Here is a 26,543-nt window from a genome sequence, read left to right on the forward strand (position 1 = left end):
ACACTCAACACTTTGACTCGACGTCATTGAAAATGAGGGTCACCCCTCAATTGGTCTCTCGAGGATAAATAAAAGTTAAATGAAAATAAATGAACACACACATGCACAACAGAACGTATACACACACATTATGGGAGAATGTCAGAGTGAGTGAGCGCCCAGAGCAGTTGGAGATTTGATGCCTTGCTCAAGGGCACCTGGTCTCCTCCGTTTCTAGTCTTTATGCTAATCTAAGACAACTGTTGCCTGGTTACAACATCATATTTGCCGTCCAGACATGAAATGTGCTCATGTAGCTCTTGTGCACCGAAGCACACCAATAGTATATCTTTCAAAGCAGTCTTTTTTGCTTCTTCAGCATCAAGGTTTATTCAAATTTTGTAATTACTATGACTGAATGCCGGTAACTGACACTTGTGAAGGCAGTGGCAAGGACGCACTCACATTAGTAACAGGAACAATGACTTTAATGAAATTTTCCGCACAATTCAACAGATGGCTTCCTATTTACAATATCATCGTTTGTATGATTTGACACAAATAAGGCATTTCAAGTATCGAAAAACCACCTACTGGCATCACATTTTTGGTGAATCAATCCGTTTCAGGGTAGCTGGCATGTTACCAAGGTCAGAGTTGGTGAAACCATTTAAGAGGTGATCAAAGGCAAACAAGTACCATACAAACAAATGGTAAAATGTACAGCATCAAGACACACAAGCTGTATTTTGTAAAAACATCTCCCTCGCGATGCACGTGTTTCATCTTAAGATCAAATCCTTGAACTTTGGCTGTGTTGGGTTATTTTGTTGGTAAGAAGAGGGGAAGATCAAGACTGCATTCAGGGACTCAAATGTTCAGTTTTTTTTAACCAAGACCATCAAGAAAGTTCATGTACACAGAAAATGACAAACTATTTATATACATTATTTTTCCTCTTACAATATTAAAAAAAAGAAAAAAGAAAAAACCTGAGGGCTGTCAACTTGCTCATTCCATGTCTTTTGATGTATTCATCTCCCGTCGGTGCTTGATGGTTATCATCTGTCTTACTGATGTCTGAAGAGGGACGCAGACACTCTCCAGATATTAATCCAAATGCACAGACACTCACGTTCCATCTCAAAGTTGGGAAGAAATAATGAAACTATATTCGTTACAAGGTTATGATGAAGATCCTCGTAGCCAGCTTGGAGCGTCAGTATTTTCTGTAGCCTTGAGCAGGATGTGCTTTATGTATTCTACATCTTTTTACACTTTAATCTGAGAAGTGTTCACATTTCTTTAAAAGCAAAAAATAGGTTCATTGTCCTTGTGATAATTGGTCCTGTGACAGTGCTGAAAGGAGAATAAAATATGTTTAAGATGATTATGGAAAATTCCCAGAATCATTTATACTGACACGTCAATGTGTAAAAATTAATTGTGTGCTTTGCCCTTTACGTACCTCGGCAATTAAATCAGTTGAGAGAGAAATTAATTAGCATACCGTAGTCCAAGTGTAAATGAAGAGGCTGACCTGCAGATTTAACTTTGCACCAGAGGCGTTCCATTGCATCCTTCTCCGCAAAGTGTTTAATATGTCGATGTCGTGTATGGCTGGGTGTTCTGTTAGGGGGTAAAAAGGAGAAATTTGTTGGGTTAGACCGTGGTGTTAACAAGTCAATTTGCAGCAAAATATTCAGTCCCAGTACATATGCCTTTTTTGTTTTGTTGACGCCACAGCAAGTGTCGCATCGCTGTAAAATTCTCTCCCACTGTTGTGCTATAAGGTCTTATTCCCCCGCGGTCAAGAGGGGTTATCTTACCCTTGTGGTTTTGATCTTGTTGCCGGCGTAGCACATCCAGCCAGAGTTGTCAGGGAGCGTCTTGCATTCCTCTCCCTCCAGGCAAGGCTCCATCTCACACCACCACTTCCCAATTACTATGGATGCTACAGGCAAACAAAGACAAGAGAAATGGGCATGCAGGTAACTCTCACCCTAACAGAGTGCAAAACCAGATAGTGCAGCACAGCAATTTAGAGATAGCTACACCATTAGGCGGGGGGAGTGTGGGGGGATCTAAGTCCATTTAATTAAATGTGTCATGATGTCACAGGTGGCCCCAAGTAACTCAGCTGTACGTATGAATGTAGGCGTCGCATTCAGAACTTTATTAGATGCAATTGTACACGATTGCAGATGATGGAACCGCAGAGGCTTCTCACTGAGCAAGTGGATTGGTAGGTGTGACTGTGACCTGACTTTAATGCACGCCACATTTCTGCCATCAGGAGAGAAAATTGCCTTAAATACAGGTTAAGTAGACCGTAAATGGGTTGTAATGTGTGACAATGGAAAAGGATCTGGCTTAGCTGACATCGAGGGACCTTACATTTACCCAGTCTGCTCAGAGATTGCGGTCATATTTGCAAAAGGATTCAAGATTTAAAAAAAGGTTCTGCTCAAACCAATATGTATTTAGCGGAGTCAGTAGGCCTACTGATCGGCAAATCCATTTCCTTACAAGGGGGGTCGAGCATTTGTCTCACACATTTGTCAAAACATGTATGAAACCACTGTGACATATCTACAAGTTACCGATGGAAACAACAGCCATTTCTCCTTTCCTTTGCCTTATGTTATTCTTTATTTATTTACCCTTCCCTGAGGTGTGCTACATTTATCAGTCGTGTTTGTCTGTTGGAGTGAAGCTCACCCCTGCAGACACCTTCTGCTGTCAGAAACTGAAAATGGATGTGATATTATCCCAGGTAATGCTTATCTTATTCGGGACAAGGCATTACATGGCAGACTTAGACTTTTATTCAAACAAATCTCTATATCTTTACAAAGATCTGGCAGGGTTTTTCTCCAGTGCATGTTTAGTTGAATCGACTATGAAAATAAAAACATTATTTTCCTGCCATGCGAGCACATTCAAAAACTATTTTTTTCCCGCCTCATGCAACCTTGGGACAGCAAAGTAGTAAAACCTGATATATGATTTTTTTTTCGGGATTCTGCCAAAATACTCACCGTCAACACAAGAGGGTCGGTTTCTGGTGGTTCCAGCCACCTTCCCTGGCAGACAGGAACACTTGACTGTCTGTGACCGCTCCTCAATGCGATTCTTATTGCAGCATCTGTGAGCGGCAATTACTTCACATGTGCCCCCCTCTGATAAGGACGAAAGAAAGAAAGAAAGAAAAAAAGAAAAAAAGAGAGAAACCACAAAGTGCATTAAATCAGCATCCCAGGGGCGATCAAACAGGAGCCACATCTTGCATTCTGAGAACATCTGAACACCGCGCTGTTCATAAAGTGTATATGTTTCAGTAATAAGGTGTGTATGTTTTGAGATGTACGCCTTTGAATTTCAAATGGCTTTGTTGCTAATCAGCTCGGGTGTTTTATCGTAGGCTATCTGCACATGCTCTTATTTAATGTGTTTTTATTGGGCTATTGATTTTGACCCTTTAATCAAAGAGAGAGAAGATGGGAGACATTAAAGTATTAGTCCTAACCTTAAGATATCATCCTGCATTATATTTTTAATCCTTTTTAAGCGGGTACTCTTTGGAGCTATATCTCCAATGCAAGGAGTTTATTTTATCCTCCTTGTATGTTCTATACATCTATCTTGTAGGATCGTATTTCCATATCGGTGCAGAGTATCTATTTCGGGCGGCTGTTGGTCAAAGGAAAAAGACACCATTTTGGTTCCTGAGAAACCCGATGGACTTATTTTCTGATAGTTTCTAGTCCAAACTAAACCATGACAAAATAAGTGGCAGCTTAATAAATCAGACAGCTGTACTGGTCATGACATGCATTGCTGTTAACATTGTCAGAAGTCCCACCAAGGACACATTGCATCTTCTCAGATGGTTTTACTTAAATAACTGTATATATTTAAAGCTGGGATATATGATTTGGGAGAAAATAGCAGTTGGGATAGAGATTCAAATCCAAATACCTCAACCGCTCCACTTGTGTTCTCTTTGGTCCCTCCCTGACACGCTCTACACCAACAACGTCGGTGCCAAAGTGAATGGATAATCCCAACAGCCAATAAGAACGGAGAATCCGAGCCTCGTTCTGATTGGTCAAAGTGTACATGAGTGGTGGCAATTTTTGGGGGCGGCACACAGAGGCAGGGGAGAGAAAAGTGATGAGTAGATATTCTCAGACCACTTCACCTACATATAGCGGAATGGCTTATATGACATGTTTGCCAAATATTACAGTGAAAAAGTTACCCACCCCGGCTTTTACCAACACGTCAAATGTCCAAAATGAATTGGAATGTGTGCAGGAGAGGTACGTTTTTCTTCTTTTTCCCCTTTCATTATTTATCTCAAGACCCCTAAAATCTATTCCAGGAGCCATTGGGGTTGCTCCACTCCTATGTTGACAACAGGTGGACTGAACGACCAAATCATATAAATTCGTTTATACGACATCTCCATTGGCCGTAGCAGTTAAATCCTTTTTTTTCACAGGTTTATTTGGTGCAGTAAAATAACTGTAAAATATCACACTCAGCTGTAAACAAGAATAATTGTGCTTTGTACGTGCTATGAGCGAGCAAGGCCCCTGCAGCTTGTTAAATGTAAAAAGATGATGAAGGGATGTGTGAGAGCAGTCACGGGAAAAAATGGACATCTATTCGTGAGAAGAGGCCCGCTTCGGGGTTATCATGAATATGAACACTGGCTCTGCCATGCAATTATCACCAAACTACTGGCTGTGCCCCGAAGGATGAGAGGACCGGACCGAGCGGACTCGACCCACCTCAACCGCTGGCCTCTACCACCCACTGTGCTCCCACTCTTCACATATGAGAGAGGAGCGGCAAAGGACCACCTGACAATTACAGCCGTCAGCGTGACACAAGATCAAGGAGGTGGTAGAGAGAAGGGCAGAGAGAGAGAGAGAGAGAGAGAGAAAGAGAGAGAGAGAGAAGGGGGGGGGGGCTATCTAGAATTGTGCCAGCAACGTGATTTAACAAGTAATGTTTGACAATGAGCTCTGGGTTTGTGAAACGTGTCGCTGGTAGATTTGCATATACTGCATTACAGCATTTGAATATTCCGCTTTGGTGTTGTTCCTGAGGCATAGCAGTTTGTCAGAGGCAAAAAAAGAAAAGAAAAGAAAAGAAAAGTCGTCTTAACAGAAAACGTGCTGTAGTTAAAGCAGCAAGCAACAGTGAATCACTGCAGGTCATGTAATCATAAGTCAATCAATACAAAAGCCCAGTGGGGACAGGTAATTAGCTATTATTTCAACATTACCTGATCAAGAATGTAAACAATTAATGTTGCACTATAGAATTGTTGTAAGCACAGACTAAGACATGTGTATTTGTCACAAACTATAATGCCTCTTTTATAACTCACTGTATCAATAACTCATACAGTATAAACAAATTAAGTATTGCTCTGAAATATACAGTATATACTATACTATATGAAAATATTATATAAAAGTTCTCTTATTGTTTGTCAATTGAAACAAGTGATCAGTTCATTGATTGGAAGATAACTGATTAATCTGCAACAATTTCAAATTATTCACTCAGTTAATGACTTTAGTTGTTTGATCAAGCAAAATTCCAAATGTTTGCTCCTTCAAGCTTCTTATAAACATAAGGATGTGTGGCTTTCCTGTGTTTTGTATAATTATAGTTTCAAATATCTTAAAATATTAATCTTCAGATATTTCTTTCAATTCATTGTTTTGTCTGTAAATTGTCAAGGGTAAATTGTCTAATCATCCACATTTTTGCTGAATAATTTTCCTGACAATCCCCTAACCAAGTCATTTACTAACTGCTCTGATTCCCAACATAATTTGGGATCATTTGCCGCAATGTTTAGATTTGCAAAAAAAAACTGCTTGCAGATGTGGAGATAGCAGCTTTACAAAGAATATTTATTCAGTTTTAAACCAGCCAAATAAAGCCATAAAGTAGCTTCAATTCAAAAAGTGTAGAGCGAGAGAGTTGGGTGTCAGTTTCTGGATATAATTGAGCCATCATGTGAGCTCCTGTGGGGATTTACTAACACATCCCTCACTTGACCCGCTGGATAGAAGTAGATCTGTGGGCTCCTCTCTCACTTGATGCTGTCATTTCTACCACATTGCATACATAAAAACATCATCTGTGCATAAAACCTCAAGAGACAGTCAGACTTAGCCTGTGATGATCTTGATTGCGCTTCATTCTGGATTCAGTTTGTCCCTCGAGTGGATATAAAGTGTGTGTGAAACGCCTGGTTTCAAATCAAGTAAATGAGACGTATTAATGAACTACTGTCACGGTGTTGATTGGATAAGGCAGCTTTAAGAAAGCTAATTTATAGCCAAATGTCAGCATATTAAGAGAACTTGTCTCTTCCTGCTTCTTCCGAAGTCTGGTGAGTTTTTTTCTTGTGGTTATCATGTCCCCTGGCTCTGCACTTCAGAAAAAAAACATCAACAGCCTTTGGTTTATACTGAAAAATATCCAGATCTTGTAGCCAGTCTGGGAGAACGTTACTGGCTGTCTGATGCACTCAACAAAAGGGCATGTATGCACAATGTTAATCGTGATGTACCAGTGGAAGCAGTGGGGCATCATTTGAAAACAACAGCCCACAGGGGTTTGTTCTTAATGCATCTCCTTAATTGCATAAGACAGCCCCAGATTTCCTCTTTGATCTATTAAAAAAACACACTACTCAACAGAATTAGCTTGCATTGCTTGTTGCTAGCAAATCAGAGAAAGAATGTGGAGACTCTAAATTTGGAAAATCATCACCTCAGAAGAATACATTAAAATCAAATAAAAATGCAAATGAGCGTGGTATTTCCAGCTGGCAGGTGTACCGGGTGCCTTTAAACAAAAGCTATGCAACGCTGACAAGCTCTCTTCAAGTTCACCCATGGTTCCAGCCTGCGAATACAACATGCTGCGTGCTCCGAGGCCCCCTCTTTGCATTATAAATATTTCAGAGGGAGCTGGAGAATAACATGGCTGGAGATGAACGTTCTCATCAGGTGGAGGCTGGAGCCATGCAAGGGTATAATTGTTTTCTCCCTTTTCATTTTCCTTCCATTATCAGTGACTAGGAACAAAGTCAATCTCCCAAATAAAAAATGGCTTTAGAGAGTTTGAGCGTGTGTGTGTGTGTGTGTGTGTGTGTGTGTGTGTGTGTGTGTGTGGGTGTAGGTATGTGTGGGTGTGCTTGTGTTTTCTCTCCAGCAACATATTGATTGACAGGGAACAAGGGTCACTCGGAAATTGTCATCCGTTGGGTCAGAGGTGACAGAAGCAGAGGGTCTCATCTGGAACTGCTCTGTGCTCCTGCCTCTTTTTTACTGTGAGCCGGAAAACCATGCACCTCAAATTGGCACCTGACACGGCACAACTCACGTTTAGGTCTGAAGGGGCTAAAAACTTTGTAGTGCATGGTATATGGTAGAGATTTTATATATTTTTTTGGATGATTCCTGCTGCTGTTTGGTTTCTTATGATGATTTATATCCTGTATTGAGATAACCTTTGTTCGTCTTTTGTTGCTGCGGTAAAAAAAAATCCTTCCTGAGAACAATGAACAATTGCTGTTTTTAGTGTTGCAGTACAAGGTCAAAAATAATCTGTTCTGCACTAAACAGCCCTGATGTAGAATTAAAGTGACTTTTTTACTGACCAAGTGGACCAAAGGCTTTTAGTGAATTCTACTGTCACGGATGTCGCGCCATATTTTCATTCATTTTTACAAATTTAAAACTTGCACAATCTTATTATTTAACCAAATTAAAGCTTTTTGATAGGAAGTTACTCATTCAAGTAAAGATTGTCATTGAAAAATATCATTACCTTTTAAATTACAATGCATTTGTTTCCTGCACAAATCTCCTTCTTATCAAGTCATTTTAGTCTATATTTGAGTCCTAACCCCTTTTGCTTGTAGCACAGTATTTTTACATAGTTGTTACTTCAGCATAAGTAAATTTGGATTTTAAAAAGGTGTTTACATGTAGTTTGTTGTCTGTTAAGTTCCTATTTATCAAATTGTGACTTAAAACATTGGTGATTGAGATTATGACCCACTGATGATAGCGCCTGTATTTGCTGCTTTATACTATTGGTGTGTCTGTGCCGACATTCCCGTGCTGCAGCTTTGCTTTCCATTGTACTCGGGACATGTGAGCTTCAGACTCAGTAGTACTAAGTTCAGACCTGTATACATTCCAGTACATCTGTTAGTTTTTTAATTTCGTTTTTATCTTTTATACACAGTCTATGGTTGTTATAAGACATGGTCCTAGGTCCCACGTTTTCAAAATTGATGAAAAGGTCTTTCTGTGTGCTGCTGTGGCTGAAGTTCCGCGATTTTCCAAGTGCAATCGAACACAGCAGGCATGCCTGGGTGAGTGTTCTCACTGCGGAGTTCCGATTGCTGTGGTTTTACAGACTCTGTCTGTCTGTACTTCTCATAACTTCTGGGTCAAAATGGCGGATCAGGATACACAGAGAAAGCATTCGGCTTCATACAGTCAATTATGTTCGGTTTTGAAAGAAACGCTGTTCCAGAAGTGCCTGCAACTACATTTAAGGCTGCTAGAGACAACAACGTAACTCAAATGACACAGATTACACCTTTAAAAAGAATTTCACATTTATTTCAACAACTACAAATCCAAACTCCTACAAATGATGAAGATAATGTGATATGATGGATGGTTCCAGACCTCCAGCTACTAAACTGACCTGCTGGTGAGATTGATTTAATAACTGCCACGCTGCTGTATATATTCCACTTGTAGAAAAACAATCATTTGAATTGTAAATGCAGAGTGGGAAGATGCACTCATCCGTAAGTAAAATTCCAAAAATCACGAATCAAGCTTGCGGTGAGATTGTTTTTTTCCATCGCTGTTTCCAAGGTCAAGCATAAATAACACACCTGCATACAAGTGACTTTATTCTGTGCAGTGGGACTGTGTCATGGTTTTCTCATCTATGGGAGGCTGATAAACTCTTCTGTCTTACTGTAGAAACTTTGAATCTTCCTTAAGTTTAAAAAAGGTAAACCAGTTCCCATTGCAATATTGATTCTGTGGTACAGTAACATGGATTGTTGTTACTGGACTCATCTTGACCCCATTTTTCAGTCTGTCTTCGCTCCTACTCCATTGAATTGTGTCGTTTTCTTTGTTCTGCCTATCATGAAGTAACCAACAACTTCTTTTCAGGTCTAGAAAATCAAGAGACAGTTTTGTGTCAAATAAAATAACAGTGAGTGTAAAATGTTTTTTGTGAAACCGAAAAACAAACCCTGCGGCACTCAACACAACTTCTCGCAGAGAGATTTGATTTGTTCAAGTTTACCCCCATGGAAATCTGTTGTCAGAAGCACCCAACTGTAATGCTATTATCTTCACAAATGACAACACCTGGCATGAGCACTGTCTCAGCTGCTGGATGGAGAGAGCAAGTTCCGTTGAGTTGGAGCCAGTCTATGGCGCAATGAGTCACGCTGGAAGCCAACAACATGGCATCAAAGTCTGATGAGTTATGGACAGGCAAAATGCTGTCAAATTGTGCGTGACGCCAACTCATCGGGTCGATTGTGAATTCCTGTGGATGTGCGGTTCTGCATGCCTAATGAATGTGAGCCGGGTTCACTCGGGACCAGCAAATGGTTCTTCGAACGTGATGAAAGAGCCATTGCGCAGAGGAAAATGGTCAGTCCATCTCAATAGAAATGTCACCACGCAATAAGTATGCAATGACTCGCTGTCTATTGTAATGAGCCCAGACTGTGGAGCCCTCTCTGGAGAAGCTGATAGTAAGTATACCATCTGAATGGCTACACTCCACTGCCATCTGTTCCTGATGTTTGACACAGGCATGTACATGAAGAAATACTATATCTGCAATTTATAGGTGGATTCTGAAGTTCTATCGTTAACCCAATGACACATGTAGGTTTAATGAACGCAGCATACGACAAGTAAGGATAGTAGTCACTGTTACACTCCATATACAAACCAAATGGAAAATCTAAGGAGTCAATTTAGCAAGTAACCCTTATAACTCCTGGGGCTTTTGATTCCACTGATTGGCAGCCAGTTGCACATCGTTCGTGCCCTGTACTGAATGTGCACTTTAACACACACCTTTAAGTGCCATGCAAAGATACATCTTGATAGCTGTGTGACATTGAAGTCCTTGCAAAAGAAGGGTCCGTTTTACCTGCGGTTAATTAATTTGTAAGTTAAAAGCCATTTACAAGAGACAGCAGGCCCTGATTTCCAAAGCACAGCATCCCGCGTTTCAGAGCTGCATGCCTGTCACCTTTTAATGGCAAATTCACCAAGGTGACCCATAATAGAGTCCACTTGCTCTGTGCATGCTCTCTACAGACATCCAAGCCAGCAGGCTACAGCACTTCTATCACTGACAGGAAACAGGAGTGGCAGATTAGAAAATGTCAAATGAATGCAGATGGAAGACAGTGAGAGGCCCAGAACATGTGACTGCATGGTGTCAAATTGAGTGACTATTTTTTCCTCCTGCCTCCTGTCAAAATGTCGGAAATCCCTGTAGTACCGTGGTTATTCGACACGTTAATGTTGAGGTGAAAGTGAGTGACATATGGCTAGATAAACTATATCTATATATATAAACTGAGGAAAATGCAGACGGCTGGTGTGTTGGTGTAAATGATTGAATAATGTCTGAGTAATCTTTAGACTTTAGAATGTTTTTATAATTAATGGGAAAAACGTGAGAAACTAAAAGTGTCATATAAGGATATTTCTTTCTCAACAAAGTGGAATCATTCTTTTTATGCACGCATGCATTCTAATTGTGCACTTTTGAGTTTATTTGCTTACCGGACAGAGGAATCAAATAAACAAAGAAAATGACCAATTGCTATACAAAGAAAAGCAAAGTCCATGACAGAAAAAAAGAACAAAACATAGAAATTCATGAAATATAGCTGGCGCTTTTGACAGCGTGTCACCCAAGGAGGCAGAAAGATTGGTCCTGTTCAGTGGGCCAAAGAAGGGTGAAACTTTATTGAAATGCAAAATGACTACTCAAAGAGCAGAGCCGGTGTTGTTTTAACCTTCCTCCTGTGTTAACTTTCTGCTACCATCCATGGTGTTAGCGGGTCGGTTTCGACCCGTATCTGAAATCAGCTGTAAAAAACACTAAAAACAATTATCTATCATCCAGTTTGTTTCTCATCTATTGGTTACCTTGTTAGGCTTCCTTATCCATGAAAATATAGTTTTTAATATTTTTGGTGTAGGAGACTGGGCCTTTTTTTTGTCAGTATGCGCCTCAATTTCAATAAAATAAATGGTAAAATTAACCTCAAGAGAATCATATAAATAAATATTTGGTTGTTGTGTTACCTGATTATTACTGAGGGGTATGAGAACACATTTCTTAACTACATTTGTTTTATTTATTTTTTCATATTAATATTATTGACCTTTTTAACAACTATGGTGTTACTGGTCAATTACGACCCATATATATTTATTTCAGAAAACTGCAAAACAACTTTTATTTCAGCATTATACAAACACACAATGAAAACCAGAACAAGTCACAACACAAAATATAGATTTGTAAGGTCAAATAAACAACAACCAATCAACAAATCAAACCAATCGAAATCAATTACTAGTTCCAAAACTAGTACAAAAAACAGAATAAAAGTCTCTGTGTGCATATGTTTGGTTGTGTATTCAGATGTGTGATAAAGAGCAACACTTTCAGTGTTCTATGCAGAGATATTTCTTGCAGGTAAAGCACAATACTTTTATCTTTCTGTCCTTAGTGCTTCGGCAGACCTGACACCTCTTATTTTTAGAATCAGGTGGCCATTTTCACCAAAAACATGATCCAGAACTTGGCTCACTGTATATATCCTATTTTTTTAATAATGCAAATAGGACATGTGCACTCTGCAAGTCACCAACTCTATACTGAATTGACCTCACATGTCTGGATATGCCCGTCTGTTTGTTTCGCTTTTATGCAGGTATAAGGGCAAAACAAGTCAAAATGTGAACCTCTACAGAGCTCACATGATTGGGAGAGGAGCTGACTGTCATTGTGTTGGCTGACAGTGCACTTATGATTTCAGTTTTGGCTTTAGTTATTGTTTTTTACATCTTATTCTATAACCGGGTCGAAAACGACCCTAACACCACAAGTGTTATAATTTCCACCAGAGCATTTTATAATTAAGTAAAACATTTTTTATTTTTTTTATTTTGTTGAAATAGAGGTTCCTGACAAAGTCAAGAAATCTTGATGCAATAAACAAAATGTAAGTGGTTCTTTTATGCATTTGAAAACCAAAACGGGTCGGTGGCGACCCTAACACGAGAGGAAGGTTAAGACAAAAACTGCATGCAACAGAGGATGCAGCGAGTAGCAGGGAATGGATTTTACATTTTCATGGGAGCCTCAAAGCCTGTCGACTCTGTTGTCACACACAACACAGGCCCGGGACACTGCGAGACTGGTCCTGATCAAGGGCATTAAACGCTATACTGACTCTGAGCAAGTATGACTCGAAAATAAAAAAACGCCTGTGGGTATTTGGTGTTCATGGTGGAGATGTGTGGCGTGTTGAGCATGACAGTGACACGCAGCACAACAGCAGCTTTCATGTCAAATGAACACGTACAAACAAAGGCACTCTATCTACATTACCCTCTTCTAGCACATATTCACTTCACTGCTTTTTGAAAATAGGAAAACTAAATAATACAATGTTATACAATGTAATGTGTCATCTGTCATTCATTTCTAAATGTCAAGTTGGTTCTGTCCTTCAATGTAGCCCTTTTCTGTGACTGGCGAATGTCCAGAGTTGGTATTTCGTATTTTTAGATCGCCTGCCCTGATGAGAGAGTTACATTCAGTGAGAAGAAAAGGAAACAGAGATAAAGTCGAGTCAGAAAGCCTTTAGAGACAGCTGCTCGCCTCTGATGTGACTGCTGGCCTTCTCCCCACCGGCCAGATGATCTATGCAGTGTGCCAATGTGCCTGCAACATGTAAAACCATGTAATAATGCATAATACAAAGGCTAAATGGCCTTTCATGCTGAATGGAATGTACTCTGAAGGGTTGGTGCCGATGGTTATGATAACACCTGCAAGCTGAAATTGGCAGGTTTGGAAAGGCTTTCCTTTTTTCTGTGTGACACAAAAGAGCAGATTGTGCCCCATGATCAACATTTTCATCACAACTTACTGCAATACAGGAAGGTTAAGTATGGCAAATATTTCTGTCACCTACTACATGTTTCAATTGAGTTATTCTCGATTCAATCACATTAAATGCAGTGTCAAGTCATAACAGAAACCCATAAAAACATGTAGTGCTTTTAATTGTACTTTATTTTCCTCTAGTGATGCATGGCACGTAATGTTTCGGTCAATCCCTCCACCATGTTGTTTATATTTTACAAAATGTACTGTCCCACTTTTGTCCCCCATTTTTCACATGAGCACACTCTATTCTCTCCAAGAAAGGGAATCGGAATCTAGTGTAAATATGCCACAATATGTATGGCACACAAAGGAGATATTAGAGCAGAAATCTGCAATAGAGCCTGATAAACCCGAAATTAATTACTTTGCTTATTTTTCATACTACCCTCCCCCTTGGAACCAATTAGTAAGTTGAGATGCCTCTTTTCAGTTTAATGAGGTCTAAGTAATGATAATGAATTTCCTATTCCTGCCGAGCATTTAAAACAGGACCACAAAGGCGATGCCATGTGAGATGAACTCGCAAGCATATTGGCCATTCTACGAGAAGTATTTCTTTCATTGATGCAATCCAAAAGGAGGAAATGAGGTCCCATTTTCACGACAAACACAGAGAATGAATTCATAGAAGTTGTTTATATTGACACGGACGCCGTTAGGAGATGGCAGGGTGTTCGTCACATGAAGTCGCTTGGAATCTTAAGACCCAGTTTTCTAAATAAACGACACGTCTCACAACTGGGTCACCAAATCTTCAAAATTCGATCTAAATCCCACCACAGACAACCAACAGTGAGGTGACAGAAGCCCTGGTTCATTGTCTAAAGAGCAGAGAGAGCCTGAGGGCTGCCACACCTTGGAAAACTCTCCACGGGTAAAAGTAAACACCAGAAAGGGACAAACATGGCCTATGACAATCTTTCTACATCCCCACACTTCTGTGAATTTTTTTATAACAGGTAAACTAAGCAGCAGGGTAGCCTTTTACCCTGGCAGGGAGCATATTTGCTGGAAAACTTCTCAGTGCGCATAAGGCAAGAAAGACTACAGTAAACTCAGTGATATAATATTTACCAACAGTGGGGACACGCAGCCATCGTTAGTTTAACAGTAGTTTTTGTGTCATGGGGAGAATGTCGAATTACAGAGGAGGGGAGCTCAGACATGAAACCCACACACGCTTGTGCAACGTCTGACATCAGCAATTACTGTGAAGTGTTGGGATAGTAGGATCTTTTCCATTGTGAGGGTTTGTTTTCATTCTCTGGCATGGGAACAAAAGAGTAAAAGGTTGGATGGATTTTTTTCTCTCTCCACGTTATTCATCAAGAGAAGTTGAAGTGCTGTCACTGCGTCAGGCACAACATTTACTGTACTCGATTGTCCTCTATCTCAGCGGGTTTGGAGGTGCAGTGTATGAAAAGGCCTTTTTTCACAACAGACTTGGTATGGAATATAATATTTTTTAATACATTAAAATCAGCCTTTCATATATACATAAGATCAAGACATGCCGCCATGTTGCGCTGCCATGACTCTACAGTTGCACAGAATGGACAAATCTAATGGCCTTACATGTTTTTATATAAAGTACGGTAGTTGTGCGCTGGAAATGCACCTGTTGGAAGATGAAAAAGAAGCATTATAGAATAAATAACTAAATACATCTTCACCTCATCACTTGATCTTGTAGAAAGACTTGAGTTAGTGGTGGATGATGCCATCTTTAGTAACTAGCTTCTTGTCCTTTAAGGCCACCGCAGATTCTGTAAATTCTCCGAACGGGAGGGGTAGCAACAGAGCTTTGCAATCTCAAACTTTCACCACTAGATGACGCCAAACAAAATCTATATTACACACTTCATGGATGTCACTCCAGAAAGGGAATGTCTAGAGCAGGGGTGTCAAAGTCATTATGGTTCGAGGGCCACATACAGCCTCTCTGATCTCAAGTGGGCCGGACCAGTAAAATAATGGCAAAATAACGTACATATGTCAAATCCAAATCTTTAGCTTTGTTTTTCAGTTATATGCTTTATAACTCAGCCTACATATGTAACCTACATTATCACGGATCACAAGGGATCTCTGTAGCCCCCACGAAATGTCTTAGTAAAGGTTGCTGCTGGCCATGGGAATAGGAGGTGCGGCGCAGCAAAAATTTTGGGAGTATTTTGCTCAAAGATGCCAATACGCACTAATGAAATAAACAACTGTTTATTTGAATACACAAATACAACAGGCACTGACCTTACAGTTGTCCAATTTTGTTTACTATATGTACAGGGACACATTTTGTGCAAACATGCAGACAGTACAAAATACAATTAAATAAAAGTGCAACTTCTACTGTTTAGATTTATTTTTAAATACAGAGGTTATTTGTTGTTTTGGAATACGTTTTTCACAATTTAATTTAATTTTAATTTAACTTACTTTTTTTTTTTTTAAATGCTCAGAAATGTGTGCTCTACAAGTCGCGGGCAGGATGTTTGACACCACTGCCTTAGACACTTGACACAATCAATCATCAATATTAGCATGCTATTTGGCCACATATATTGGCCTATTTACAGCCCTCAGAAAACTGACAGCTCTTCTTAGATGCAAGTTCATCAATTCATGGCTTAAAATCCTGAGCTGTAGAACTTTCAGCAGACATTCCTAGCTGTAAGCCACGTAAGTTCCCTAACAGTTAGGAGCGTATGCGACGTGCGGATATGGCACAGGCTCCATGAAGAAGAATTTTTTTTTTATTTTATTTATTTATTTATTTTTTTTCAGAATTGATTCAAATCGGCCGAATTGATTCGCGGGCCAGATCAAAACGTGTCGCGGGCCAGGCCTTGAGTTTGACACATGTGGTCTAGAGTGTATGGTGCTGTAGTGCGTGGTGTTTACTTTACTTTCATGGCCTAATGAAGGGTCGGCGGTAGGGGTGCAGCTAGGGGTGGCACAGTCCCCCTTCCCATAACAAAGTCCGAATTGGTGTTGTACATGTAGCGGACTTGTTAGTATCAAGGATGTATTAATGAATGGGCCTACCACAGAGAGACATGCCACAAAGAAAAAGCAAACAAAAACAGGAAAAAATTATTAAAAGATACACAAAACTACTAAAAAGAAAGGCAGAAAGACTCAAAAGAGATGAAAGATGACCGCAAAGAGGGAAAATACAACCATGGAAAAGACAAATTGACCTCAAAGAGACACAAACTGAAATAATGAGAAATGTGTCATGCAGGAGGTATGGTGAGGGGCTTTTAACATGTCTGTGTTCAGGGCCCCATTGCTTTTTGGAGTTACAAATAGCAGCTCTTTGTTCCAAAAGATTTCCCATTCGACTATCCAAAGTTTGTTTCTTACAATAAAAGACTGTTAACAAGATACAGTTTGTTTTTTGCCAAGAAACAGGGCTTCACTCCTTCAAAGCCATGCCCTAGTCTGTCCTCAGTTTCTAAACCTGCTAATGTGCATGCATAATTCACAATAATGAAAGTTTAACACTGATTAATGCTAACATCATCATTGCACATTAATTAAGATGAAACATTAATGTTATCCATAAACTCTTTTAAGAAGCTGTTAATTCATTTTCAGCTGTAGATAATTTTTTAATGTTCAGCAAGCTCAAAAATACTTGCAGAGCATGTATTAACAAATGCAACTATTTGGTTTTGCTTTTAGCAATGAACTAAACGGAAAGTATCTGTAATAGCTTTTATTGAGGTTTTGTTTTGGACTATTTCTGGATTAAAGCAAATGTTTTTTCGTTTTTCATCAGGCCTCTGGGTTTCAGAGTCAATTATCCTTCAGCTGTGTCAGCTGTCACAACAACATTTTCAGAAAACTGCTGCTAACTACAAAACAAAACAAGGGTCTCACAATCTTGCTCATGACCCCAAGAGGATGCTCTACTGCTTACAGAGGCAAAGTGGTTAGGAACAATCCACTAATAGTGTAATTCTGAGGCAAAATGTGGGACACCATTCTCAGTGTTTTTTAAACAGCAAATGTCTCTAAACTACACGCTTCCTTTCATGCACAGTCAAAAGGATTTTTTATTATCGGAAACAATTGGCCAGGGGATGCAACTCATGGTGGCAGTTCACTAACATTTAGTCATTAATTTGGCTCCCCCATGGGCTGTTTGGGTTTGGTACACATGATTTTCAGTTTGCACCATTTTGTAATCCGAATAATTAGACTTATTGGTATAACAACCCAGTAGCAGTTTACAGCTTCCAAAACTGAGTCCCCGCTATACAAATTTGACGGTGTGTCAAGGTGAGTTTGTCCGGCTTTCCCAGTTCATACTTCTGTTTTATGTTGGCATTTATTCCAACCTAAAAATGCATAGCTAATTTCTTAAGAAACCTCAATGGGAAAACCCTGTCTAATTGATTCATTCAATTATATCAAGCCCTTACGTCCCTGCTTCTTCATCAAGGTATTGCTAACAATTGTGTGTTGTCAGAATGTTTAAAATGGTTGGAAATCCTTTTATTTCAGCCAAGCTAGCGGTCTAGCTCTAGATGGCAATGTTTGTCGGCCGTTTCCCCACTCAAATGAAATAACTCAACAATGGGATGGATTGCAATGACATGTAAAGACAGACATGGTCCTCAGAGGATGAAGCCTAATAACTTGGTCCTCTAGCACCATCCACATTTGTAGATTTTGCTTAAATAACTCACCACCATTTGGGATGAATTGCAAAGAAATACGATGTAGACATTCATGTATCATGATTAATTACTTTGATAATCCCTACATTTTCATTCAACGCTATAATGAAGGAAATCTCAAATGGTCCAATGTATTGGTTTACAACTGCATAACTGATGACACTGTATAGTGGCAGGTGTGTGCGTAGTAGAATTACAGCAAGAAGGGTTTTTCATGGCCTATCTATGTGAAGATTTTTTTCTCTGTGCGTGCATTGGTGTGGGCTTTCTATGGGCGATGTGAATTCCTCCCGAAGGCCAAAGACACACAGGTTTGGTTAATTGCTCGTAGGTGTGAATTGAATTAACTCTTTATATGCCCATGTCAGCAACCCCCCCCCCCCCATCCCCCCCCACACACACACACTTCGACCCTTAACAAGGATATACGGGTATGGCTTATTAATGGATGGAATATGTACATTATATAGAAATAATATTTAGTCAGCCTCTGCTGTAATTGGCATGCTAAACTGCAATGGTGGACATGGTAAGTCTTCTACCTGCTAAGCATCAGCTTGTTAAGATTGTCACTGTGTGCACTTTAGCATGCTGACGGTAGCATTTAGCGCAAAGCAGCGCTGTACTTAAGAACAGCCTCACAGAGGCATTAGCATCTATGTAGACATTTGGTTCTAATATTATCATTTCATATTTTGGAAATCATTTTCTGAAGGTATGCTGGTACCTCAAACATAAAGAGGCGTAAAAAAGTGTGTTACTTGTCACATATTACAGTGACATGATGATGACAGCAATCAAGCACTGTTTTGATATTGTGGGATTTGGTTGACATCAAATCTAAAATTGAAGGTTGCCTGATGAGGAGGGTTCTATTTTTGTGCCGAATGATGAGTCACATATTGGAGAAATGATAACATAACACCAGTGTTGGCTCTCCGTGGTCATGGGCCTGACAGCCAAATTGGAAAAGAAAAATGTGTTTTGGGCCAGGGTTTACTATTGTATTGTAATCAGTATGTTCTGAAAAGTGTACAAGCAATTTTAATTTTAATGTGTAGGGAATTTGTGTTAAATAAGTATTTTAAGTAGGGGAGAACTGAGCCACATTTTACATTTTCTCCCCTCTAAGCGAGCTAAAATGATTTATCACTCAAATTTACACATTTCCCATTAATTCAGGATGTTTCCTAGAAATGGGCATTAGCAGAATTTTTTCAAGACAAAGGGCAGTGAAAATATGATTGTTTAAAAAAAAGTTGTCATGTGGCTCACTTCACCCCAGCTGTGGGGTAAACTGATCCACTTACTTTTTCCACTCTGAAACTACCATAACAACACATATTGTAACAGTAAGAATCCTGAAAGCTAGCCACACATTCCAGAACTAATGTCGGACTAGTAAAATAATGATGGGGTTTGGTCAATTAAGCAAAGCAAATTTTGTAAACACTTGAAAGTAACTCTGAACAAAATCAAATACAACATATTATAATTCAAAAGGTTTTAATAAGATTCAAATGAAAGATAGAACCAGTTAGATTAGAACACAGTCTGGGGGTCAGAACACAGGACCCTTAGAGCCAGCTAGTGTCTGGGGGTCAAAGCATAGGAAAATCAGAACCAGCGAGAACAGCCTGGGACTCAGAACTCAGGAGAAGACCCAACTGGATTATAACATCAGCCTGCCATACTCTACAACTAGGCCTACTCTACATTCCAGCCCTGAAGGTTACAGGGAAAGATGAGAAGGTGCTCTTTCCGTGTGGTTGCCCCAGGTCATCTTCCTGGTGTATTTCCTTGGCATGATGGCTTTTCTACAATGTGTATGACATTAAAATAAAACATATGTTATGTAATATTACATAAAAATATGTTTAAGACTAAACTTAATTTGTGCCTCATGGCACAGCATATGGCTCGCTTTCCCCCACCACCACAATTTGAGAAAAAACTACCTCTCTCAGCATTTCAGGCTAATCTTCAGTTATCAACATCACATGGTTTCATATGTTGGTAACATGTCAACATGTATGATAGAAGTTTTTCTACGTGAATAAATTTGCTTTGACACAACAGTTGATTAAGTTGACAGCAAGAAAATTTACTTTTACATGCAAAATACCTATTTTGGTGAAAAAAACATGCTTACCACAGCACCATGAGGTCCTCTCTTTCAGGGCCATGGGGAAATGAGAGGGGCTTGAAAACATATATCTCACATGACCACAAATGTTTTCCGTTGCCTAGATACAGGGGGTGGCTCACATTACCCGATGCCTCAGATTCCCCCGTTCTTCCCTACATAGGAATGCTTGGGAAAACAGAGCATGCATGTAAGGGTTAAACCAAATGAAAATAAGTTTTTCGCCACTGTAACAAAAAAAAACACAGTGAATTCAACACTGCACACAGATCGAGTCGTGAACTTTGTCTGCTATCACCACCCCTTGTATTAATGCAGGGGGATTCTGGCTATGGCAAGAAACAGCTGGTGTAGTCAAGAGAAGGAAAGCTGGCTAATTAATTAAGCTGTGGGCCACTGCAATTCATTTTGCATATAAGCGTTGTAACCACAAACCATAGCCTCTGCACAGAATATGCTGAGAGACTTCAATTAAACATGCTGTTTAAACAAATATCCACAAGCTTAGAGGAGCTCTCTCTTATGAATAATTCAGAGCCTTGAAGAGGAAATAAATGGGAACTATTGAAATATGTAAAACCTATTTGTAGCTGTGAGCATACAGTAATAATTAGGGCACTGATTGTCCTTAGATTCATTACCTTAAGAATATATTTTTCTTTCCGGGCTAACCAAGGAAATGACACGAATAGTTTATTCCTCGTAGAAATATGAGACAACTCTGGCTGAGCAATCTTTGCCTCTGTTAACTACAAGAGCCAATACGGCGAAGAAAATCCACTTTACAGGAAGTTTGTGGCGTATTACAGAGTGGTCAAAAGGTCCTTTGCACCACAGTGGCATGCATAACAACATCAGGACAAAGTGGGTTTGCTGAGCTCCAGATGTGGGGAGGCTTCGGGCTGAGGCTGCACGCCACTTCCCATTGGCACTGCAGCGGAGCAGCAATGACACTACTGAGATCATGGTTGAGAGGAGGTCTAGGGGAGGGAAGGAGGACGATGTATGTCAAAATAATGTGCCTCCAGGATGCATTATATAAGGCTATTAAACTGTCAGTGCCTAAAACAGTGCATAGAGGATACAACCTTTGTTTGTGACAGTCGAAAATCCATTTTTCATGTTGGTTGCATTGTGAGCTTTTCCAGCGAGTGGTTTCTTTTGTTCGAGCGCACTGACAAAAAAAAGCCCTGATCCTCTAGTCCTCGCTAAAGCTCCCGAAAGGGAGACAGGAGGGATTTTAATGGTATTTTCACCCTGGCAAGAAATGAAGCTATAGGGCTTACTCCCTTTATTAGAATAAAAAAGTGATATTAAAGTTACTCAACATTGAAAGTACACCCATGTTGAAAGGGAACATTTTCAAAAGAGCTGCAGAAGGAGGGTAACTATAGCTGTTACAAAGGACTTTCATATTGGGTAACAGTGTGAGAGGAGAGGGAGACAGTGTAATGGATATCACACAGGGTAAAGTATTTATGACTAAGTCTGAATAAATTATAATATACAGTGGATACTTACAAGTGAGTTACATCTGCTTGTATCCACAGTTCAGCTGCTCTGCATATCTTATATTGTTCTGCACATTCACTCACAGCTACACAGTTTACTGTACAGCAACCACGAGGTAAGAGATTATCTGCAAGGTGTTGAGAATCAATGACCTTTCAGTTATGAACAGTTTGACCCTGCAAAGCCGACTGTTGGTGTGAGTGAGTTCACGAGGGAGCAAGGGCACCTCAGGCAGCTACTATATACTCTTTGTCATACTCCCTGCTAACACCTCCACATGATGCACTGCATCACCAATGGCACTATTCTTTTTTTCTTTTCCTTTTTTTTAACTGGAAGTAGACTGCTGCTCAAAAAATAATCATACATTTCAGTCTTGAACCTAATATCTCACAAGAGCTGAATATTACTCCTGACACAGTGTAATTCCACACCTGCAAAGCACATTTATTTGTTTTTTTTAATAATTGAATTAGGTTTAAGAAAAAGATGACCCAGGTCAAATGATCTTATGGGTCAAGCCATACCAATGTGTGTACGCCTACTGGAAAATAAAACTGAAATTCCAAGTGAAACAAAAAGTAGTTTCAGCTGCTAGAATGATACTAAAGGTAGCGTCTAATGTAGGACTATTTTGGCATCATCTAGTGGTGAAATGTCTTACTTACTATCGATGGCATCGTCTACCACTGCCTCAAGACTTTGTATAATATTAAGTGATGAGGTGAAGATGTATATTCTATATGCAGTTTTTTCTTTGTCTTCCAACAAGTACATTTCCGACCGACAACCATTATGAAAATGCATAAGGCTGTTAGGTTTTTCCCTTTTGAGCTACTGTAGAAATATGGAGGGGAACATGGCTGCCTCTGTGGAGGGCCCTACTCCTATTAGATATAAAATGCTTATTTTAAGGTAATACATTTGATCAATTTAAGCAATATTACATTAATTAAAACATCGTTATGAATATTATATTCAATTTATTCCTAGTCTCTTCTGATAAATACTAATTTCTTGTACACACTGCACCTTTAGGGCAATGGAAATCACCTACTGACACTTCAAGAACAGAGGGTGTTAGTGAGTAAAGTGTTCATATGAAATTATGTTGGCTAGGATAAGAGCAAAGTGGCCTGTGGCAATAGACATTTGGGATCACTTCATGGTTAACCTTACTTCTAATTAGAAGAAGTCTAAATATGACTCTGGGCTATGAACACATGATCATCTTTGAAAATAATAAAAAACTTGAGAAAAAAAAGAACAAGATACTATATTGTGTTGAGCAAGTCCAAGTTCTAGACAAAGACACATTCTCTTTTCTGCTCTTTTCTCTGGACATGTTCAGGGGTCGAGATATGCATGACCCCAAAAGCAAGATGTCGGCACATTACGGAATACACAGCAATCACAATTTGTGCACAGTTCACGCTCTTTGCACCAAATAAATACAGTACCTTATGAATCATTCCCCAGAGAGCAACACCGCCTGTACCAGGAGGTCAGAGAACAGCCCTCAGCATATCTGAGAGAGTGGCAGGCAGCAATCTGTAAGTAGAGCTCCAGGGTGGAAAGCAGGCTGCCTTGTCCGAATCACTGAGCACACACAAGCACCTACTGAAGGGTCATCCACCTAATGGACTTCTAGACACACATTCTTTTACAATAAGGCTGCCAGTACAGTTGCTTATACACTGTCAAGAGAAATTACTACTGGGAACCCATTTGGGGTGAAACACACAAAGCTGCTATTAAATCTGTAATCCTACTGTCTTCGTAAGCCTCGTCATGTAGAGTTTTTGTGTGTGTTAAAATGATATGAAGATCAGGTCGCTATTTAGCTGTTCCCAAAATCAGCACACGTGATTGATCTTAACAACATGCCCCGATTGATCTAAATTTCTATTGGCAAGGACAAAACTGATCTCCCGCCCTATGTAATCTCGATTTCCTCTGGCAATACCACTCACCGTGAACCTGTGGCATTTCGCTGCCTTTAATGATTGGCCCAATGGTCTGCAACCAATGGCCTTGTTGCCACCAATTCATGACCCGTCAACCCCAATCCTCCCACCAATCCAACAGGCACGCAACACACAGCACAGAACAAATGTCCCAGTGTCGGAATCAATCCAGACAGGCATCCCATCCTACTCTCATAAAAGTGGCATTCCATTTATCTAGGAGTGAAGACTAGCAATACTAAGGGAAATCGAATGACAGTGCATTTACACTTTTAGCGGCACAGGGTCCTGATGGACTCGAATTGTTTGCTCTGAACTAATTTTCTCCGAAGAGGTACCTGAATTCACATTTGAAATATTAATTTCATTAGCCTTTTGTCGATGCGAGATCACTTTCTAAAAGATATCCTATTTGTGAGAGTCTTCTTTTTTGTATTTTTTTTTCCACATTTTGTGTCCTCCAAAACAGGTGCAGATGAACAGGAAGTCTCCCGACTCCCCAATTTCGAGAGTATTGAAAAGACCCCTTGCTGATATGTTTGAGGTGCGCCGACACATGGAGGAAATAACAGACGCCGGGGACCTGCACGCTCATTCAGCTACGTCTCCCTTTGAAGTTCTGACAGCATTCGGCTTCTTCTCCTCTGCTGAATCCTGAGATCGTAATTATTTACCATATAACCATGGCTCACATCCGCCTGACGAAAAGAAACAACAGTTGGACCGCACACCGCAGTGTTTCGGTCATATTCTATTCAGTTCAATTTCACAGGGAACACAATCGCACGGATCAAATTGAGAAGGAGCAGTGTAGCATGAATATCCTCTGTAATAGCTCAAGAAGAATAGATAGTGCAAAGGCATCCTTTCTTCTATCTTTGCGATCTTCAGTACAGAAAATCTCACGCTTTCAAGGCCAGGTCTTGTGAAAAACAGCCTCTGTACAATGTGCTTGCTGCAATAGGTGTAATGGTTGTTAATCTAATGAATGCTTTACTAATATAGCAATGAATGCAATGACTTAATACAATCTGGATGGAAATGCAAAGACAGAAAAAGATAAGGTGTTGCTTTTGCGGGGCGTGTGACAAACTAATTAAACACATGGGTAACCCAACCCAGCGTGCTACGGTTACAGTACTCAAGGGGCGTTGGCAGCAGCTGAAAAGATGACATTTGCTTCTCAATTTGGTTCCTTTCAGAAAGATCTGCATGAGCGAGGAGAGAAAGCTGTGACGGACTCACCGATTGTGTGGATGGTGGTTCGCCCAGGCCTGGTCCCGTGATGCTGTTGGATGGTGTCGTAGAAAGTGGCCTGACACAGCTGAATGGCAGTGACACTGACCCAGAGGCACAGGCAGAGCAGCCAGGACATGACAGGACACATCTGCTAAAGATCGGCAGAGGTGGTGTCAGCGCAAAATACATCATGTTCATCAGGCTCAACCGAACAGTCATCAGCAAAACAGATTAATAAATACATTTGTTTGTTTGTTTATGAGCACTCAGGGTCTATTATTGGCCTTAACGCACCCTTGTGGAGTCTTTTAGTCATCGGAATCTATCATTAGCATGATTATATAAGTATGAGTTCTCCACTACAGTTTTGCTCTGTCCCTGTGCCACAATGCTGAAAATGTGGAGTGATCCCTGGGGAGTTTTTCCCATGCAGCAGATATTTCCCGTGACAGGCAGACTGCCTTCAACTCTTGAGCTGTTCTCTCGCCTCAAAACCAAAATCAAACTTAAAGAAAAGATAAGATTCGGCAAGCAGCTGGCTGCCGAGGCTTTTCTGTAACTGTCAGAATAATGTGACAGTGACACAGCAGCATCGGGAATCAAAAGCCTTGTAATGTTTCACCGTGGTTTTTAGATAAGGGGGAAAAACAAGGCAGGGGAAGAAATAGAACAACAGCGAGGAATACTCCTGGTCAAAGGAGAAGGGTGGCTGAGAGGGAAATCCATAAGGAGAAAATACATAATGTTTCAGCCCTGAAATCGTTTCACAGCACAGTTTGATTGCGGCAAAGTGCCAACAAGCATGAGATTATTAAGCATCTTTCTAGAGGCATTCATTAATACGATAGCCAATGTATATCATGTATGAGATATACGGGAATTTCATTTATCTGTGATGTGATTTTCATCAAATTATTTAATTGTACAAGTGTAAATGCAAAACTTTTATCAAACCCTAGGAGTGACGTTTCTTCAATTAGTATTATTGAGGTTATGGGAGATGTGCAGAATACTTAATAGTTCTTTCACATGCTCATTTTGTTTTTAAGCATCTGAAGCAATGACAGAATAGTTAAGACAAAAGATAGAGCTATATGATAAACATTTAATGAAATTGAATTTCTCAGTGTAAACAATATTAAATCATATCATGGAATGAGATAAAACAAAAAAGGCATTTTAATTTACCTCATCAATATGTATGCTATCATGTATCCAAATTTCACATTTCAATTCCAAACTGATTTATATGGTAAATGTATGGTTTGCCAGTTTTCTGAAAAAGGCATAAATCTCTCGACAATGACATGATTTTATTATTATCTTTTTTAGAGAGAAGAAAATCTTACCTGAGCAACCCAACAAAGAGTGTATAAATATCTCAAAAGAGTGACATAAATCCATCCATAATGCTGCTCATGTTGATCCCATCCAATAACTCTGAAATTGGCTGGAGGAGAAAAAAACTCCACTGACTCTGCCTCTCCGCTCCACACTTTGATAGCAACAGTCCAGTGATTCAGAAATGACCGTCAAGCCGGTTGTCGGGGAAATAGATTTACAGCTCTTTCAGTTCCACCTTTGAAATATCACTGCTTCCCCTTGAGGAGCTGCCCCCACTGACACTGAATTCATTTGCCCCTTTGCATTTATAGGCACGTGCAGAGTGCTCCTTAATTAACTGTAGTGGAATCTCTTCTTTCACCGTCC

General features: G+C 39.9%; 1 protein-coding gene across 1 annotated transcript; it reads right to left on the bottom strand.

Moving 5' to 3' along the window:
- Positions 1 to 1,575: 1,575 nt before the first annotated feature.
- LOC307252745 (chemokine-like protein TAFA-1) lies at positions 1,576 to 26,237 on the bottom strand (the record flags this gene model as incomplete). Its single annotated transcript, XM_080030510.1, is given in 6 exon segments — positions 1,576 to 1,608; positions 1,809 to 1,933; positions 3,021 to 3,161; positions 24,840 to 24,984; positions 26,183 to 26,189; positions 26,191 to 26,237. Coding segments are annotated over 6 exon segments (498 nt in total).
- Positions 26,238 to 26,543: the final 306 nt, after the last annotated feature.

The sequence above is a fragment of the Ammodytes marinus genome (assembly GCF_949987685.1).
Source record: "Ammodytes marinus genome assembly, chromosome: 7".
Lineage (NCBI taxonomy): Eukaryota > Metazoa > Chordata > Actinopteri > Uranoscopiformes > Ammodytidae > Ammodytes > Ammodytes marinus.